The 22,260-nt window shown below is 32.7% G+C and overlaps 1 protein-coding gene across 2 annotated transcripts in view; it reads left to right on the forward strand.

The window, feature by feature from the left end:
- The first annotated feature begins 341 nt into the window (after positions 1–341).
- The window catches only part of LOC148613174 (uncharacterized), a 28,791-nt gene continuing 6,872 nt past the window's right edge, over positions 342–22,260 (forward strand). The window contains exons 1-6 of one of the 2 annotated variants that reach the window (XM_088586378.1): positions 367–493; positions 3,140–3,267; positions 7,072–7,323; positions 9,964–10,373; positions 11,414–11,576; positions 16,360–16,547. In XM_088586378.1, the coding sequence (XP_088442504.1) occupies positions 7,185–7,323; positions 9,964–10,373; positions 11,414–11,576; positions 16,360–16,547 (900 nt within the window). In that variant the 5' untranslated portion in view covers positions 367–493; positions 3,140–3,267; positions 7,072–7,184. Of the gene's footprint in view, positions 494–3,139; positions 3,268–7,071; positions 7,324–9,963; positions 10,374–11,413; positions 11,577–16,359; positions 16,548–22,260 lie in introns of both variants that reach the window. The other variant, XM_088586377.1, reaches the window with a different exon arrangement.

Below are 22,260 nucleotides of genomic sequence, written 5' to 3' on the forward strand. Positions count from 1 at the left end.
ATATTTTAAGACGCTGGAACCAAAAATAACAAATTCCTCTTGCATAAAGAGATTTAATCATAACTTAGCAAAAATTTGCACATAAAATGTCATTTTATTACATTTTTAATTCTGGTCTTTTCTTGTCTTAATTATCATGATTATTTCTACCATTTCTGGTCTTTCCCCATGAAATCCTATTTTTAGTCACTTGAACCAGAAACCGAAATATATGTGATGGAATAAATTCAAATAGACATTTTTCACAATACTTCATAACCTAAGAAAAATTAAAACGTGTATTTTCTGCTCTTTTGACTTTTGGACTGTTCTGTTTCCTCTAGTCCTTTCTACTCACCTGACTAATTCCCTTCCGATTACCCTCCGGCGGACATTTTATTTTTCTGCAACGGAAGCAGAAAGGTGGAAAATCCGACCGACTATTTACAGTGTAGTTTATCGTTTATCCCCCAGGCTCCTGTTTTTCGAAGCCAGTATCATATAAAAGATTTTGGTAAGTGTTTTTTGTTGACTTAGGAAATGTGTTTTGGCTTTACACTGTTGAAGCGATAAGGAAAGACCATGAAATCAAAACCGAAAGTAAAAAAAAAATCATTGATTTCCTCATACTATGATATTTCACCAAAACAAAGATACCTTTACATACCAAAATGTTCCTGATGCTGACGGTCATATTGCATTATATGGACTTGTTGGTCGCCCCAAAAATTTATATGGATCGGAGCGTAACTGAAGTCCATCGAATTTTTAGGGCGATATTGCTATTAGACCCGAAGTAACATGCATTTTTTTGCTATATTATACTTTTGAATTGAAGTGTAGGCAAAATTATGGCAGGGGGTCTGGAGCCGCTTAAGGCCCCAGCAGGTCCAGGGCAGAGCCCTGGTAAGGGGTCCAGGGGGGGGACAAAGCCCCCCCCCTCCCCCGAAGCTCTGAGGAGATAGAATTTTAGAGCATCATTTATGCTTCTCCTGGATGTATTTTGTCTCCAAAAAAAAAAAAAAAAAAAAATTGGCAAAATTAAGTGTAGGCAAAAGCTATTTTGCTAACGGCAGCTACGCGCCTGTCAAATGCAGTTTAGCCTTGATCATTCGTGAGCAAGAAAAAAAGAAAACATACCCAACTTCTCACGTGCTTAATTTGAAAATAATGTGGTCCATATAATTTCCCATTGGTCAATGTAACATTGCAGATAAATCCATAAAGAATGTATACAAATGAAAACCTTACAGTATGATTTCTGTATATGCAAATACAGATATTTTCTCATGAGTTTATATTATCAAATAGAAGAAAAGTCATGGGAGTTCACATGTGTGTGCAGAGTGGATACCATAACCCCACAGGCCCACTTTTTTCTCTTACCCCTTAACAAAGTCAATCATCTAATTACAAGGGTAATTCAACCTCTATATTGGTTTTCCAGTCAAGATATGTGGTGTAACATCCATATTATATTATACACAGACTGCTTGAAGTTGAGGGTGGTATACTAGATAACCACACAAAAGGAGAATATCGCCCGAGACCAAGAACATTGTATATGTGATGTTATACTGAATATTGTCAAATTTGTAGACGTTACTTCTGTAGACAATTTGACGCACCATTCGTTTTTTTTTTTTTAAATGGCAGACAATTTTATTCCTCTTTGCACAATTTGTTGTGTTTTCTTTGCACCATACAGTACAGCACGCAACATAGTCTGATAAATACCTGGCCAGGTATTTATTGCTTATTGGCTCCCAATTAACAAGACTTGAATTTCCCAACACACTACATGGAAAATCAAGACTTCAGACTTTTCTGCAACATGCTAGATGGCTTAGAGTTTTTACCAATTGCCGACCTTCCAGAGGGTATAGCCTACATAAGATCTGTCATCTCTGAAGAGCCAGCAGAGACTGTAGAATTGGTTGACTACTTTGAGACTACTTATGTAACTGGGACATACAGAGCTGTTCAACACAATGGGGAACAAATACTGACAATGCGTCATGTACCACCAATGTTTCCGCCATCCATATGTGGTGTACATTCAGCCACCATGGACAGTGATCCCAGAACAAACGTGTACGAGGAGTGGAACAATAAGTTCTTTACCTTAGTTGGCAGTGCACATCCTGGTGTATAGACCTGCATTCAGTGGTTTCAACGTGAACACGCTACAGTCACAACAGTCATACAACAAGATGCCATTGGAACACGACCAACAAAAAGAGTCAACCAGAAGCATGTTCTTTTACAGAAACGTTTACAGAATCTGTCAAGTGATCATATCAGTGGTAGAAAGGCAGTGGGACAATTCTGGTGTCGCCTTTAACATCAGACTCAGCAGAAATGTGTCAGTGCCATCCAGTTTGGACATTTCTGTTTAGTGCTTTTCAATTTTGACATTTCTGCACAATGATCTTTATTGTGTTTTTCAATTAAGACATTTCAATTTAGTGCTTTACAATTTGGACATTTTGGTATAGTGCTTTAAATATAAGATTGTATAATATTGTGCTTAAAGTTTAACTCAGACATTAATAGTGACTTTAAATAGTGCATATTTATATTGAAAAAAATAGTTGCTTATATGTTTTAATACTTTATTGACATTGTTTTAGGAATGTAAATTGTTATAACAAATGTAATAAATAAATGTTAAAACATCTTTACAGTATTGCTTCATCTATCTCTAATTTATCATAATTATTTCTGGGTTTCAAACACTTAAACGGTACGGAGGGTAAAACTTATATGTCCCTATAGGCGGGAGCATAAAAAAAATCACAAAAAAAAACATGTATTGTGACTTTTTATTCTACACCTACATACACATTGAGCAGAAATATAAGTCTTGCCTTTTTGTAGGGGTCACAATGCAATGTCAGAAATTACAATAAATATGAACTGTGACTTTTTCTGTACATTGTGACTTTTTGTCCTTGGGAAAGACCAAAAATATAAATTATGACTTTTTGTCCTGTGACTTTTTGTCCACTAGGGTGGAAAATAGATTATAATTTTTGTCCTGTGACTTTCTGTCCTAGAAGTTTTGTGACTTTTTGTCCTTTGACTTTCTGTCCGTTTACTCTTGTACTACTGGTGGTTTTACCTGTACAGTTAATAGTCATTTTTTTCATATTTATAGAATGCAAGCGATTTAAGCAAGTTTTTCAAAGGGACGTAACTCACCAACACCGGACAAGCTGGTTTGCGGACTCATTGGGGAAGGGAAAAACAGTAAACATTTTTCTTGGAAACAAACTTTTCACTTCGGTAAATAACTGAATGGTTTGAAATAAATTATTTAAAAGTATACAAGTACAAATGTACTTACAATGTACTGCAGCACTAATAAACTGAATATTTGAATTTGAAGTCTACTGCTGTCCATTGCTCCAGTTTGAGAGTAAACCAGTGTGTCTGATGACAAATTTGTAGAAATTGACTTCCCTGTGCTTCAAAGTGTAAAAAAACCAAGTCAAAGTCGTGAATATAAAAAAAGAACTATTATCACACACAGGTGGCTCACTTCAGTATTTTAGAATTTACATACAATGAGAATAAGTTTTGAAAAAATGTATAAATAGCAAGTTATTTTTGTAATTTCCATATACATATATACAAATCCTGACATTTAAAAAAAATCGTGATTTTTGATGTATTATCAGATTTTGCATTTAAGTAAGTGTTGTTTTTCCTGCCAGATTTAAAATTTAAAATTTTGAATATACAATTACAATATGATCTGGGTTCCATATTGGCTTCTTTCCTACATATTTTGGTTACATATTTAAGGTCATTTGATAGGTTTATTGATAAAAAAAATTGAGTATATACATGTACATGTAGTTAGAAAAAGTAAACTCTTTGGTTACACTATAATGGCTCAAATCTACAAGTGATTAGTTGTTATTAAAATTATTGTTAATTTATTTTAGAAAGTACTGAATATAGGAAGCGTTCTTTTATGGTATACATGTATTACAATATTTGTACACACACTTGTGTTTTCAAGCACTAATTATAAGTTTTACTTCACAGGTACATATACATGTATATTACTTTTTATTGTAATCCTGAAATATTCGAAAGATCTTTTGAAGACAAACAGTTCAGGACTACACTATTATCAGAATATAATAGCAGTAAAATCTATGATTTTTCAACACTGTATATTCTATTCCACATACTCAGTTAAAATCCTGACTTAAAAACATTATACATCGTTGTTTTTAAAAAAAATTGTACACTTAGATACAACTATATAGTTCTTGGTAGCAATTCCTCATACTTTGTAAGAAATAATTCCAAATCATCTTCCAAATATACAGAAGAAGATGTTTACAAAATGCTGTTATTTTTAATCAACAACATATTTGTCCAGTGTGATGGACGCGTTTTTCAGCAAACGGTTGACATTCCAATGGGAACATAAGGCTGATTTATAGCTGATCTGATCTGAAAGAAAGAATATCGTTTGGCTAGATCTTTTAATCTCAGTTTCTGCTATATAGATGACATATTATCCTAATTTTGGGGATTTGATACATCACATCTACCCCAAAGAACTTGAGATAAAGGATACTACAGACACTGTGAAGTCAGTCTCATATCTTGACCTACATCGATAGAAATCGATGGTAAAGGAAAACTAATGACTAAACTTTACGACAAACTTGATGACTTTTCATTCAAAATTGTCAACTTTCCTTTCATCTGTGGTAACATCCCTTCAGAGCCTGTGTATGGAGTGTTCATATCACAACTCATGCTTGCCGAGACTACGCAGACTTTTTGTATCACACTAGAATTCTAACAAATAGGCTTCTGGTGCATTGTTATGTTGCTACAAGCTTGAAGTCAACACTATTATAGTTTTATGGTGGTCATCCGGACTTGACTTTTTATGAGCAACTCTACGGGTGTTTCTAGAAAAGCAGTGAACACTTAACCTACCGGTGCACCTGGTCCATGCTCCCAGTTTTTAGTGGAGTCCGAGTTGCTCATTTGCTTTTTGTACTTTATATGTATGATTTTAGTTACCTTATGTTCTTCGTTGTGTATGTCTGTTTTCCATATCTGGTCTTTGTCCCTGGATTACATTCTTTCGATTACCGCTATAACCTTGATTCCCTTGATTACTCTTTCTTTCTATCAACTGTCAAGGTGAAAAGGTATATTTTATCTGAGACACCAGAATTTATAATCAGTTAATGAGCTGTACATTAGAAATGACAAAATCAATTTTAAATGATTCATACCTGACATGCTAGGTATTGGAGATATGCCAGGTATTTATCAGAGTATGCTGTGAGCTGTACTGTAATTTTATGTGATGTATAATAATTGGTTCCAATGCAATTTTTAGATGCAATGTGCTATATTGAAAATCAGGGGTAACCAGAATGCTATCTATAATTCTTAGGGAGAACACTGCTATTGACAATGTAGGTAGCCCATTCATTAAATAATAATTATACCCCATTCAATGAGTAGGTGGTATATTAGAATCACCTTGTTCGTCCGTTTTTCCATCCCTCTGTCTCTCCATCCTAATTTTGTTGCAAGTATCTCAGCTCCCAATATGTATATTGGTGTGGTGTGTTGCTTTATATAAATGTGGCATATGAATGATATGTTATTAGTGATTTTGGATACATTTTGTAGAATACATTGACAGTAGAAGGTACATTGTTGTGCATCAATTGGGTCTGTAAGTCTCGTTCTAGTTTTCCGGAATTTTAGATGTAGAACATATTGTAATCCGAAGGCCCATCTGCATTTTATTGTTCACTTCCAGGAAATAAAAACGCTGTATCACTATGCAAAATCTTCTATTTCTATGTTTTTCTTAACATTTTTATTCAGTAGAACTAGATATTTGTCATTTTTATCAGTATTTTTTTATAAAAACATATTTTGCTTTTAACATTGAACTCAATGCTATGTTAATGATGAATCTCTATGCATTTGAATGGGAGATAAGGACCCTTTCTCATGAAATAACAGAGTCACGTGACTAGACTTACATACCCTATTGCAACAGAAAAAAATCTTTCATTTTGTAATGGAGTATATTTGGGACAAAAGTGCAAAAAAAAAGAAAATGGAAAATTGATTCAACATGACCACAGGTGCAATTACGGGACATTACAATGTTATGATTGAATAGATGTTGGTTAAGTGAAGGATTGTTTATTTTCAATCTGGCATGTAATATCATGTACCTATAGTGTAAAGATTTGGACATTTTATCAAATATCTCTGAATCTGATATCTAAAAATGTCAATGGAGTCAGAATTCCTAGTAAAATCAGAAGTAAGTTCCACAGATTAACTGATGAAGTCAAAAAGTATTCAGAGTAGAAGTTTGTTCTGGTGCGAATTTCTAAAATATTTTGTGATTGTGTAATGCCCTTACAAGAAATTTGGAGCTATCAATTACACATACTGTAGCATTTCCTAACCATATAGAATAATATTAGTCTATGTTTTTTCCTTCTGCCTGAAAGTTTTTCCCATGGCATCCTCTTTCCTCATTAAATTTATTAAAAGATGTTTTTTGTCCCACCCATCACAATTTGCATAGCTTCTATCTGAACATTTTCTAGCTTGTTAACTTAAGAAATTGTCAAATTGTCTCAAATGGTGTCAAAATATTCTATAATTGGTTATATACAATACATTTCCTCTGAATTGAATCTATCAAGAAGGAAACACAGAGTTAAATCGGTAACATATACACTGAACAGTATACATGTACATGCATATGTAGACTATACAATGTACATGTACATGTATACTGGTTTTTTTAATGTACATGTACTTCAATGAGCCACATGAATCAATAATCAGTAATGAGAATCAAAATTTATGAGATAAACAAGTTAGTCAGAATAAAAATGCAAAAGTAAATTCTTGTCTCATTTTAATCATTTATTTTCAAATCTTTCCCGTTAAAAAAAATAACCTCTAAGATCTCTTTAAGTTTTTAGTAAAATATCTATTGGAGTGTTTTAATGGCACCCAGGTAAGGTAAAATTGATGATCAACCTAATGTTTTACTTTATTTTACAGAAATGTCTTAAGATCACTACATGTGCCATATGAGTTAGTACTGTTGAACATGTGGAAGAATATAAAACACTTCAAAATGGAAACTTACACATATTGATTCTACACCTTGTGGTATGGCTGAAAACTCAAGTATGGATCAACAGCAGTCATCAGAACTGGATCAACAACAGTCATCAGAACTGCATCAACAACAGTCATCAGAACTGCATCAACATCATGATGAATTAAGAAACACTGCTTCTAATTTAACAGGTTGTATTAAGTAACTATATCATTTCTGTAATATTTAAAGGTACACTTTTCATTCTGCCTAATTATTCCCCGAAAAGAAATCTGGGGGATATCGGAATTTATCTATCCACATAGCTTGAAAGCACCACTGTATGGATTTTCATGAAATTTTCAAGTAAGAATGGGCATTATATTAATATTTTAGGATTAAACACAGTTTTCCCATAATTTATTGATATGTAAAATCAGACCATTCAATCACAAAACAAATAAAAGTCTAAAGGACTTATATGTCAGGTTTGTGAGTGAATGGTCTGATTTTATATTTAGTTAAAGCACCACTTCATATTGAAAAGACCATAGACTTGTAATTGCAATTCTATGAAAAAAAATGTAATAATAAAACCATTTTTAATGACAACAAAATATATTACAGTTTCAATTTAATCTTAGTTACTTTAATCTCAGTTTCCGCTATATAGATGACGTATTATCTTTAAACAATCCTAATTTCGGGATTTGATTCATCGCATCTACCCCAAAGAAGTTGAGATAAAGGACACTGTGAAGTCAGCCTCATATCTTGACCTACACTTAGAAATCGATGGTAAAGGAAAACTATTGACTAAACTTTACGACAAACTTGATGACTTTTCATTCAAAATTGTCAACTTTCCTTTCATCTGTGGCAACATCCCTTCAGCACCTGCGTATGGAGTGTTCATACGTTATGCCCTTACCTTACCTTACTGGTGCACCTGGTCCATGCTCCCAGTTTTTAGTGGAGTCCGAGTTGCTCATTTACTTTTTTTACTTTGTATGTATGATTTTAGTTACTTTATGTTCTTTGTTGTGTATGTCTGTTTTCTATGTCTGGTCTTTGTGCCTGGATTACATTCTTTTGATTACTGTTATAACCTTGGTTTCCTTGATTACTTTTTCAAAAATATGTTCTGCAAATAGCAAGACTTATGAATGGGCATTTCTTAGTATGACCATGAGTCTGGTTTGTTTATCAACAGAGTCATCATGAAATTAATTTACCTGCACCATGACACAGTTAATTATATTGTATATTGGAACTTCGCAGCCCTAGGCAGTCTTCCTTTAGTAAATTTAAGTCCCGGCCTTAGGCGTGACACCACTTGGAGGTACTTTAATTATCAATCAAACAATTAACTACAGATTGTTCAATAAATAAATTGTCATCAATTTTAGCTCTGAATTGTGTTTTCATCAGTTTGCTAATCAGTTACTTGTTATACAGTATTTGTTATCTTGTGTACTGCTTGTGAGGTTACAATGTAGCATCCAATATTGCAGTTTGATTGATATGTTTTAAATCACAAGTTGCAACAGACAAATAGAAAGACTCGTACATGTTTAGTTTCAAAAAACGTTTTACATGGTCCCATATAATAATGAATATATCAAATACAAAAACTGCTTAAAGGATAAAACAGAAATCATGGGAACATAAACATCTTTTTTTCTGTCAGAAACTACATGTATTAGTTCTCATCTTTGTATCATTTCAAAACTTTTTTTTTTAAATTGTACAAGCTCATTTGTATACATTTATTAGCTTGGTCATCGATTTAATTATTTAATTAAGTTATATCCACTGATTGGGTAGTTAGTTGAAATATAGAGGATGTGACTGGCATAATGGTCCACCTGTGAAATAGCAGGGTGACTGTACCGTGACACTATACTTGAAGTACCTGACATGCCTGTGTATTGTAAATCATATAACTGTATACACAGATTGAGTGTAACTTTTTAGGATTTCAGAACTCTTCAGTCTGTATATAAAAATCGTGAACTTACACTTTAAGCCATATATTCATATTCATCCATAACTGCAGAATTTATTTCAATGAAGCATCATAGGAAGGTTGGGTTTGTACATGCAAACTTGAATAAAAGAAGATAATTATTGTATGATGTGTGCAAAGGGAGGTCACCCAAATTATTTTATATGATAGCAAAGAATATGTGGGGCATATACTGATATCATGCTGTTGTCTTTGTCTGGCTTTCATAGACAATTTGAATTCCAGGCAACAGGTTAAAATGTATGGATCTTTTAAAAAATCTTAACTTTAGTAATCAACCAAGTTCTTGAAAATATAAGAGACAGAAATGTTTTGGCTTCATTAAGTGTCAGTCCCCTATAAGAATCAGGCAGTGGGTGAAACATGGTTTGAAAAAATTCTTCATTTTGATAGTGTAATTTGACTTTTTTTCACCATCAGAATCAAGGAAAACGGACAAGATTTTCCATATTATGCTTGACTATTGAGTTATAATTTCCTTGAAATGCATTGAAAATTAACTCTTCAAGGCCAGATAACTCTGTCAAAAACTTAATTTTTCTAAGATTCTGTTGAAAAATTTCTGAGCAAAACCAATGATGCAGAGATCAAATAATGGTCTTTTCAAATAGAGAAAGCATCCTTGAGTGATATTATACATGTATTGTCAGATCGGTTGGGTTTTGACGTGCATGTTTCTGATTTTTCCCATTTTGTCTGACTATTACAAACACTTGCACTTAATGTTGAAAATTTCATAATTAGTAACTTAGGCAATATGTCCCTGTGGTATTTTTGTATATCAAGTATTTTTAAAAATAAATAACACTTCTTGTTTTTACAGGAGGTCTAAGTGGGTTAGACAAAAATAAGAAAAGATGGTTAGTTATTGGAGTGGTACTACACTCAATCGTTACGCCTGTCTTACGGAAGTATGTTGCTGAAAGTTTAAACCAACTGTATGAGACACTGAAGAGTAGTAGTAACATTCATAATCAGTCACACCCAAATCAGTTGGAAAGCTATCTGTCAACATACCTAAATTATGAGGCTATAAATAATAATAAAGCGCTTGGTCGGAGACTGCAGGATAGATATAACTACTATGTTCAGAACCCTGTCGACTTGTCGAAACTATTCATTGATACACGCATGGCTCACTACACTAATTTTGAAGAAGGCTGTGACTCATATGCATTGCTCAAGATCATCATTGGCACATGTCCTTCTACTGGGCAAGTCTGTGCAGAAAAGGTTTGTAAAAATAATGGATCTGTTGGACAAATTTAAGAGCTCAAAATGACAAAATTTGGTAAAATCCTTCTTAATTGGCAAGCTTTTATATGATATCTAGTTATAAGCGAAACACTAAATCTGTCTGTTTCAATTAATCAAAAAAAATAATTTCTAAACCTTTTAAGAAATACGTATCAAGGTTTTAAATATATATAGAAAATCAAAATATTTATGATGGCTATAAGTCACAGGTAGATAGTCTAAATATTACTTACATTTATAAGTTTTATTAAAAATAGGACAGGTAAAATTCAACGTGCTAGATTTCTACATTGTTACTCTAATAAAAAATATCTAGGACAGGTAAAATTCAATGTGTGCTAGATTTCTACATTGTTACTTTAATAAAAAAAATATCTTTAGGACAAGTAAAATTCAATGTGTGCTAGATTTCTACATTGTTACTTTTTTTATGCTTGCTTTGCATATCATAGTTAGATATGGTTCCTATTTGTTCTGATGTTAGGTGGTTTAATTAAGGGATCAAGGATGCAGTAGGATAAATCTAAAACTTTTGATCCATTAATCCATTCCAAGTAATAACAGTGAAGCAATGATAATGAAGTATAAGATCTGTATCGTTTCGATTAATTTTACATTTTTGACTTTTTGTAAAATTGGCAACTGAATCTTTAAAAGTTACTGTATCAGTAATATGTAATATATCATTTAAAAAGAACTGTTTAGCTTGGATGTTATACTGTGCATTCATAAATTATTGTGATATTGACGTACATTATAATTTCATATGAAATTAAAACATGAAATGTATGTGATTTTCATGTGAAGTATGATTCATATTGTTTCACATGGTGTGTTAAACTGAATTCATAATCATATTAATAGCTCCCTGGCTTAATTCATAATTATTTAAAAATTGTTGGCTTCTGTTTAATATACAAGATGCACATTGGCCAAAAATACAACACAGCTGAATTCTTCACCATGTACAATGATTGCAGGATAAATTTAATTACAATGTACATGTACACCCACAGGTCAAGACAGAAATACGGCACCCATGGGCACACTGTGACTTTACAGCATGGAATGAAAACAAGTATACAGAGAGTTTTAAGCTAATGAAGGAGCTTATTGAGAGCCTTGGTTTACAAAATCAGGAGGAGATAACTGAGGAACTTAAAACATGGAATCAGAATGGTAAGATACCATGAAGGGTAATTTATTGGGTACACAGTAGTGACAAATTGGTCACTGATCAAGTATATAGGACAATACATAGAAGGGTGTAACTGATTTATATTGGGTTATAGAATGGATTTTTGTTTTCATATTGGTCCTGTATTAATTGTCTTATTGGACCAATGATAGCCATATTGGGCCAATGATAGCCATATTGGGCTTATTTAAGAAAAGAAAGCAGATTGATGATCATAGTAGGTGATGAAATAATCAGTATTACAATATCTATTTTTGTTGCTAATTTCTGATAAATGTTGACACTTTTTTGGAGTTATGGCCCTTGAAAGTGCCTTTTTTGTCGTTTTTATCAATTTTTGTCTATGATTTAGAAAACAAAAGCAGATTGATGGTCAGTGTAAACTGTTAAAATGTTTGTAGTATTTTAATATCTATTTTAGGTGCAAATTTCAGAAAACTCTGTGGGCCCTTCTTGGAACTCAATGGCCCTTGAAAGTATCATTTTTTACGCTTTTATCAGTTTTTGCCTATTACATGTCTCTAGAAAATGAAAGCAGATTTATGATCAATGTAAATTGATAAAATGTTCAGTATTTCAATATCTATATTTGTTAAAAATTTCAGAAAATCTGTTGACCTTTCTTTGAGTTATGGCCCCCAGTAAGTGTCATTTTTGACCATTTCCCAGTTTTTGCCTGTTGTTAACAAAATATTAGTAGATTGATGATTATTGTAAATTGAAAAAAAAATATCTAGTATGTAAAGATCTTTGATTGGCACAAATTTTGGAAAAACCTGTTGATCACATTTTATAATGATTTTTTGCATTTTTAGCCTGTTCCTAAGTTAATATAAGTAGAATTGATGATTGAGTTATAGTAAATATGTTCAGTATCATGACAAATATCATCTGTGCAAATTTGGTCAAATTTGTTTGACCATTTTCAGTTTTTACACGGATACAACTTTTAAAAGTTATTAAACCAGTTGAGTAATTCGGGCTCTTGTGAGCCTCTTCTTTAATTTTTGGTGCAATTTAAAAATTTTTTTTATTGGATTCCATATGATAATTCTAACCTAAAGACAAGAGCTTTTAGAAGTATGCTTAATAAATAAACCGTTTAATTAAATGTTTTTGAGATAATGAAGTATAAAGTGACCTATGACCCTGAAGCAGACATTTATACTGGATAGAATCACAAAAAATGTGCCATATTGTGTCAAAATGAGTTGGTGGTTGTGTATGTAACAAACTATAAGTCCCTATATTTAGTGTGTCAAAAACTAATATTGTGTGCACACTTGTCTCAAGTATACAAACTTCAACTAGCTGCAGTCATACAATGCTGTGTTTAAAAATCTTTTTAATGCAAAATGTGTCCAGAAGCATTAAATGTGTTAAGCATGTTCTATTTAACACACATACAAGTTGAAACTTTCTTCCTTTCATCAATATTTTATAATTGATAAATAGGTAGTGAGAAGTAAATTTGGAGGAAAATTCAAATTGACAAAAACACCATCTATTTTTAGTTCACCTAGCCGAAAGGCCATGTGAGCTGTTGCCATCACTATGTGTCCGTCGTCTTGCAGTGAGTAATATTGTTCAGCATGATGGGATTACCTACATGTACATGAATGCTGAAATTTTCAGAAAGATCCATTGACAAATGAATGTGTTAAAGGTCTGGAAATGGATTTAAGAAAAAATCTCCTCATAGACCACTTGTAGGATGGATTGTAACCAAACATTATATAAATGTTTGTTTGGATATCCTTAACAATTTTTTTCCATGGAAAATATGGCTACCACTAATAAAAATTTATGACTTGTTAAAATAAATTGAAAACAAAAGGGTTTAGGGGAAAAATTGATCAGCATGGTGAGACCAACCTACGTGTTTGCTGAAATTTTCATAAAGATATGTTTGCCCTTGAAGAGAAAAAAAATGACAATTAGAGATTTATTTTATAACATGAAAACTTGATGGATAAGTTAGATGTATTGATTAAATGATTCTTGTGACAATAGTATGATAAGTTCAAGAGTCTAGCTTTAGAAAGCTAGTATAAAGACTATTTTTGACCAGATGAGCGATTTAGGCTCTTCAGGCTGTAGTTTTATTCATATATACATCTAGGAAATTATTTTTGAATGTAATTGCAAATTAATTTTTTGACAGGTTTAAAAAAATTGTGAAAAAGTTGAAATTTGATAAATGTGTGTAAAAAGTTGGATACATTTTAACTACTGATCTACAGGTCATATCCATTCCTGTAAACCCTCCACTTGAGGGGGAGGGAGACTCCTACAAAATGTATGAAAATTTAGAATCTCCTTCATAGAAATGTATGCTTTGTGGTCGGTTTTTGGTTAATATTACTTATTTTCTTATTTTTTCACAAAAAAATATCTCTCACATGTGACAGAGTCAGTGGGAAGAATCTCTCACATGAACTGTTACAAAGGTTTGCAGGTTTGCATAATTCTGAAATCTGCATTTAAGATAAATATTTAGTAACATTCAAGAAAACAGATCTAAATTACATTAGAAATGCAATTTTGTTTTATTTTGTTATCTTTAAGATTAAGTGTGTAGTTCTATTTTTACAAAAAATTAAAATCCGTAAGTGCTACTAGCACTTTGATTATTACAACCTCCCACCCCACCTAAAAGTTTGGGGTATATAGTAATTACCAAGTCTGTCCATTGGTCAAATTGAGGGTTTTACAAGTTAAAAATTTATATGCACAACTCCTGCTAAACTGGTCAGGGAATTTTGATGAAATATAATGCTGTTGAAAGACTGCAAAGGGGAATAATCCTAATTTAGTGTTTTACATGGTAAGCTCAACTTCTCCTATTATTTGTGATGAAATTTTGTAGGAGTGTTGGGTATAATATGTACAAAAATGTAGGTGTGCATAAATGAATATAACTGCTGTTGGATGATGCCATAAAGAGATAATGCAACAAGCATTTGCTTTACATATAAATCCATTTGAAGCAGCTGGAGGGTGTAATTGCTCACAGTACTTTTTTTCTGGACATATAGTAATGAATGGACAATTTTTAGTATATTTTACAAAATTAATTATGGCCCAAGTTGAAAAATGAGATAGGTTAGAAGAGGACAAATAAGAAACCTTTTATAAAATATGGTGAATAGTGTTGAAGATTCACAATGTAAACTCCACCTCCGTTACACAGAATTAATGAACCCTGGTGAAGAGTGATGAAGATTCACAATGTAAACTCCATCTCCATTACACAGGATCAAAATGAACCCTGGTGATAAGTGATGAAGATTCACAATATAAATTCCACCTCCTTTGCACAGGATCAATGAACCATGGTAATAAATGATGAAGATTCATGATATTAATTCCACCTCTGTTACACAGAATCAATGAACCCTGGTGATAAATGATGAAGATAGATTCACAATGTAAACTCCACCTCCATTACACAGGATCAATGAACCCTGGTGATAAGTAATGAAGGAGTAATCAAACTCGGACTCCACTAAAAACTGGGAGCATGGACTAGGTGCACTGGTAGGGTAAGCATCCTCTTCTTTTCTAGAAACACCCGCCGAAAATTAACAATAAAAATACCGCCAAGATCAATGAACCTTGGTGATGAATGATGAAGATTCCTGATATAAACCCCACCTCTTTACACAGGATCAATGAACCATGGTGATAAGTGATGAAGACTCATGATGTAAACCCCACCTCCCTTACACAGGATCAATGAACCATGGTGATAAATGATGGATTCATGATACTAATTCCACCTCTGTTACACAGGATCAATGAACCCGATTGATAAGTGATGAAGATTCACAATAAAAATACCACCTCTGTTATACAGTAACAATGAACCATGGTGATAAATGATGAAGATTCATGATATAAACTCCACCTCCCTTACACAGGATCATTGAACTTTGGTGACAAGTGATGAAGGTTCATGATGTAAACTTCACCTCCCTCACACAGAATCAATGAGCCATGGTTGTAAGTGTTGAAGATTCACAATATAAATTCCACCTCCCTCACACAGGATCAATGAACACTGGTGGTAAGTTATGAAGATTCACGATATAAATTACATCTTGCTTATACAGGATCAATGAACCTTGATGATAAATGATGAAGATTCAAGACATATACTCCACCTCCCTTACACAGAATCAATGAGCCGTTGTGATAAGTGATGAAGATTCACTTTATTGTGTACGTGCAGGTCGTAATAATGATGTGATATTGTATAATTACATGTTCTGGAAATCTAATCCTCCCATCACCTTAAAAGTTACATTTTATGGCAGAGCAAAGAGGAAGATTTAATTGACAGATGTTTTAACATCTCCTGAAATATGCTTACTACCTCCCTCACACTGGATCATTGAGCCATTATAGATAAAGAAAAATAAGTCTTTCTTTGAAATTTTGTTAACTGAAATGCAGAAATAGCAAAATTTTCTTTTGTAAGTGACAGGTATTCATTGTATAAATTACATGAAATGCATTACAATTTCATCATAAAATCATCCCTGTTTGATCTATTGTATGACAAACAAACTGTTATTTTGTCTTCAACTATGTGTCCATATTGTTATTTTGGAGTATTTTTTTAGCATTATCTATCATTTTCAACGTTGCCTGATTCTTTCATATTTCAGCTCTCAACACTCCGCCCACCCGCCTGCCCACCGTCACGGCAAGTGAGATTGTACTGTTTAATTAGTTCTAAATAATTCATTATATTTTCAGGTGAGAAGTTTATAGATGGCACTACTCATGAATTAATTATGCTAGTAGAAATTCAGGCGCAAATTCAAGGTGTACTTAAATGCATTGGCAAAATTGCATTAGACAGACCAGAAATGATTCCTAAGTTGAAAGAAGAATTGACTGAAGCTAAACAGGATCTTTCAGAGAGAATAAAACAAGTTGAAAAAGTAAGAATATTAGTATCTAGAAATTTAAAATTCGAAAGATCTTGTTACTTTCTAATGATGCCTAGTAGAGATTTTCAGTTGTATGAAACAAATCTTCATGATAAAAGAGAATTTGTGTCTTAATTTATTTGATCTGCAAAATCATTGCAGTTTGATATTGGTCCTGTCCTTAGACACTTGATTTTCATGTGATAACTTGAGTTAAGTTATTGTTTGATCTTTATCAAATATTTTTTCAAGGTTACAAGTCTTAAAAGAAATGTTTCCATTGATTTTGGGGGTTATAGCCATAAACATTTTAAGAACTAGCATTCAAAAAGAGGCCTAAACCAAGCATTTCAGATAATTCCGACTTATAACTCCACTCAAAGCGTAAGAATGCCAGTTATATTGTTCCACAATAAGGTATTCTATACCAAAATGATCTGCCTTTAACAGATTTTGGGGGTTAAGAATTGAACTTTTCAGAAATTAAAAGCCAGAAACATACATCCCCAGACAATAACTATAATTTATTTTTGGTCTTGTTTTGAATTTTTTTTTATTTGGGGATCTAACTGTGGTTGAAATTTGGTGAAAATCTGTTGACCCATGTTGGAGTTATTGCCCTTTTTGGACTTTTTTTGCTGTTTTTGCTGTTTTTATTTTAAAAAATCTCCTCAGAAACTACTAAATAGAATTCAATGAAAGTTGGTATTTTTGTTTTTAGGGTATTCTAAACAAAATGACTGTTTTTTTTTTTGATCGGTAAAAAAATATGGCCGCCTTTACTAGAAATATGCATAGGGGTCAGACAGCAGATTTTTGCATACGTCTTCAAAACCGGTAGGTTTAACCGAATTCTGATTGGGGTGAAAGTATTCAGCATGATGAGATTTTTCTGTGGTCAAATTTGGTGAAAATCTTTTGACCCATGTTGGAGTTATTGTTCAAAAACATTAGGTTTGTCTCATATCTAAGTTGCTGAAATGATCCTACAAAAGTCTCCAGATCAAAGTTGTCAGACGCTTGATGTAAGAGTCAGTGCCCTTCAGAGATGAAAAATGTCTTTTTTTACAGTTTCCAGCCAACATCTTGAAAACTATGATAGATAGAATGAAACATTCAGTTGATGAAATGAACCTTATGATAAGTCCTACCAAAATCTTCATGGAGTAAAAAAACTTAGAGTTATTGCATTTGGAAGGCAAAAATTTAACAAGGTGAGCGATTCAGGCTCTTGGGAGCCTCTTGATAGTTTTTTGTCTGATTTTAAAAACTGTTAATGGAATTTCAGTTTTGTGCTATATATGGTGTCCAAACCAGTGTTGTGTCCATAATGAATTATAAATCCTTATGTTTAAGTGTGTCAAAACCTAATATAGTGTCCATACTTGCCCCAACTGTCCATGTCCTGTACCACATTTTGCTGTCATAGTTTTCTCAGCAACTTCTCATTGAATTTTAACACATTCTACTGGTAGGTATGCCATATGATAGGATTCATTTCTGGAAAAAAATTTCTAACAACTTCCTGTTAACCAAGAACTGTTTATTTTTGACATATTTTGAGAGTTGAAATTTCCATTCTTTTTGTAAGAATGCCATATGGTGGGATCTATTTTCAGAAAAATTCAACAAAATTTCCTGTTTAACAAGAACTTTGTTTATGTTTCTGATGTTGTGATTAAAAACTAGGGTGTTACTAGTGAGCCAATGCTCAGAGATTTCTTCTTGTTTACTTTTTACCTATATTAGCCAAATGAATTAAACTGTTTGGACATAATTAGGTTATATTTACAGTGGTGAGGTACAATTTGATAAAGCAAGTACTTTCCATTTCTGAATAGTAAAGGGCTTCCTTTAATACTATTTTATATAAAAACATGTTTGTTTTCTGTGACAGTATTGCACTTACATGTATTTTTGTTTTTGCATACAGGTGGATTTATTAGTCCACCTGGCCAAAAGGTCATGTGAGCTATTGCCATCACTAGGTCATTGTCATCTGTTAACTTTTTCAAACATCTCCTCTGAAACTACTTAATAGAATGTAACCAAACTTTGCATGAATTTTCCTTAGCATATTTTTAATAATCCTTGTGTTGGGATTTTTGACCTGGCAAAAAAACATTACTAGAAATAGACTATAGTGGTCAAATTCAAAAAACTTGGAAATAACTCAATAAGAGTTGCATTTGGCTAAAATCTGACAAAGGGTCAAATTGTTCTGCATGAAGAGATGGACCTATGCCTTAATTTTAAGAAAGATTTGTTAACAAATGAATGAGTTATGGGCCCTGAAATGGATTTTTTACTGAATTTTACTTTTCCAACTTTAAAAATCTTCTCTTCTGAAACTACTAAATGGATTTAAACAAAATTTAACTGGAATGTTATTTTGAACATATTTGACAATCTGTGTGTGGGCATTTTTTATCTTTAGAAAAACATGGCCAATATAACTAAAAATAGATTATAGGGGTCAAATTGCAGAATTTGGCAAATAACTCAAAAGGAGTTTGGTTTAGCTTAAATCTGGCTGGGAGTAAAATTGTTCAGCAGGATGGGATTGACCCATGCCGAAATTTTCAGAATGTCTTGTTGCTTGATGAATGAGTTAAAAGTCCAAAGAGTAATCAAGGGAACCAAGGCCATAGCAGTAATCAAAAGAATGCAATCCAGGGACAAAGACCAGACATGGAAAACAGACACACACAAAAAAGAACATAAAGCAACCAAAGTCAAACACACAAAGCAACAAAAGCAAATGAACAACTTGGACTTCACTAAAAACTGGGAGCATGGACCAGATGCACCGGTAGGGTTAGCGTCCTGTGCTTTTCTAGAAACACCCGCCAAGTTGCTCATAAAAGTCAAGTCCAGGGTAGACAAACAAGGAAAGGAAAACTATGAACCGTTGAATAAATCAGTTTTCATGGTGCAGATGGATACTCCATAACGATCCACAAGTTCATGATGACGACAAATGGATTTTTTTCCTGAATTATACTTTTCCAAATTTGAAAATCTTCTCTGAAACCATTGGATGGATTGAAACAAAACTTAGCGTAGATGTTATGTAGAACATCTTTAACAATCTGTGTGTGAGGGTTTTTGATCTTGCAAAAATATGGCAGCTGTTACTAAAAATAGACCATAGAGGTCAAATTTCAGAACTTTGCACATAATTCAAAAACATTTGGGTTTAGCTAATATCTGACAGGGAGTAAAATTGTTCAGTATGATCAGTTGACCCTTGGGGAAATTTTCAGAATGATCCATTGACGGATGAATGAGTTATGGGTCCTGAAATGGATTTGGTATTTCCAACTTTGAAAATCTTCTCCTCTTAAACTACTGGATGGATTGTAACTAAACTTGGCATGAATGTACCTTATGATATCCTTAACAATACAGATATGGTGATTTTTTTATCTGACTAAGAATAGTCCATGATTGAAGATTTTTGGAAGTGAACAAATGGGTTGAGCTTAATTCTGCATAGTGAAACTAACCTATTCCGAAATAAAGATCTGTTGACCAATATCAGTGTCATTACCCTTGAAGAGTCGAAAAATGACTATGAGAAATTTATTTTATAATATGAAATATTAAATGATTGTCAAACAACCACATCAACGTAAACATAGGAATAAGAAATCTTATCAAAATGCTGTATAAAGGAGAAGGGGCAATAATGTGTCTCATTGGCCTTCAATACAAGTCAAATTTAGACATTTAGTGTTGAAAGATTTAATATTGAATTTAGAGATTTAGAGATTTGAATCACCATTGCTTGAAATTTATCAAAATATAAATTTTGTACTTTTTGGGCATAAATTTGGCAGGGAAATGGCATCCATACTCAAAAAACACATTTATATTTAGTGAATATGTTCATTATTATTATATGTGAAAATATAAAATTGTTTCTTGAGTGTGAATATGGTTTTCTTGGTGTATTTATGTCCAAAAAAATTAATTAAATTTACAATATTCATCAGTTTTCGTTAAATTACGTATAATTGTGACACCATTATGATATCATGGGTAGATCACCTAAAGTCAATGTGTCAAGTACGAAGGAAAATGGCTTATAACCTTGAACTTTGAATCAAAGTCAAAGTCCTGTTTTCCAGTGACAAACTTGTGTCCGGGCTGTAATTATTTTGTCTTTAGATGTGGGCTTTTAGTATTTGGCATGTGGGTAGATCACCTAAAGATGATGTTTCATGTACCATAGATAATGGCCTATGATCTTGAACTTTGACCTAAAAGGTCAAATTCCTATTTTTCAGTGACAAACTCGTGTCCGTGACTGCAACTTTTTTGTCTTTCAATATAGGCTTTTGATATTTGGCATATTTGGTAGATCACATAAAGATCATGTGTCCCCAGTCATAGTGGCCTATGACCTTCAACATTGACCCTTTGTGTCTGGGTTGTACAGTTTGTCTTTTAATGTGGGCTTTTGATATTTGACATGTGTTATTAGATCTCGTAAAGCCCAGTCCATGGATAGTGGCTTAAGAGGTTGAACTTTGACGTCATTGTTATAATTCTATTTTTTTTTATTTTTTTGTTTTGTGCCAAACTTGGTTCTGGGCTGTAATTTTTAATCTTTTCATGTGGGCTCTTATATTTAGCATGCAGGTAGATCACCTAAATCAACTAGTATATATAGCTTAGTAATTGCCACAGTGGGGCTCTGACAGAGATGGATTCCATCTCAATGATTTCAAGTTCACATATTTCCACCAGTAGAGGGTGATACGTCAAAGTAACATGTGAGGTACACGCAGATACATGTACATGTATGTCACCCGATACATTGTCAAGGGTGGTCTATTTTCTTAAAGTGTTACTCAGTGTATCACCTTCTGCTGCAGGCAATATGTGTTTTATTATACTGAATACCCTTTTTGATACATCACACTTTTTTTAAAACTTGTTGCAATTTCTCAGATATAGTGAATGTTAAACTGAAGTGGAATTTACAATTATTCTAACATATTTATTTTTAAATAAATCAACAATAGCAAAATAAAAAAAAAATTAACACTTCCACTATTCATTTTTCTAATTAAATGAAAAAGATAGGCATATGGACAAAGAAATACCTTTTTGCTCAAAAAGGAAATGTATCATGATGTATCATTACTACTAAAAAATTTTAGGGAATGGAGCTGGAACGGAATATACCAAAATAATGCTTATCCAATAGAATTTTTTGATTTTTTTGTGAAGTATAATATATTTTACTATGTTCTGATTAATTTCTTGTGTTATTTTAAGAAAGTTGATAATTTTAGGCAATATTCATAGCCTGAAGCCCCTACACCTTTATAAATGATGGGTTCACAATCAGAACTAGCTTCTATGGTAGAAATGTGCATTGATTAATGAAAAACAATAAATATTGTGTGTATTGTTTCTATCCTTTACTAAATCTGAATTCGACCATCTTTAAAAGGACACATGTTTGCATACTAATGTTTGTCTACTTGCACATTTTTGGTTATGATTTCTAGTACAATATTTGTCTTCATAGAAGGAAGCTCTTTATTGGTTTTTATAACTCGTCACAGAAAGTGGTGAGGTATTATGTGATGCCCTTCAAAAATATGTGCCCTTGTAAAATACTGCTTATGTTGAAAATTCTGTTTGTTCAGATTTCTCATAAAATTGATGGTAGAGTTATCTTTCTTTGAACACTACAGAATTTTAAAAT

This window comes from Perna viridis, chromosome 6, assembly GCF_037379345.1.
Source record: "Perna viridis isolate PV_CMFRI_1.1 ecotype Kerala chromosome 6, ASM3737934v1, whole genome shotgun sequence".
Lineage (NCBI taxonomy): Eukaryota > Metazoa > Mollusca > Bivalvia > Mytilida > Mytilidae > Perna > Perna viridis.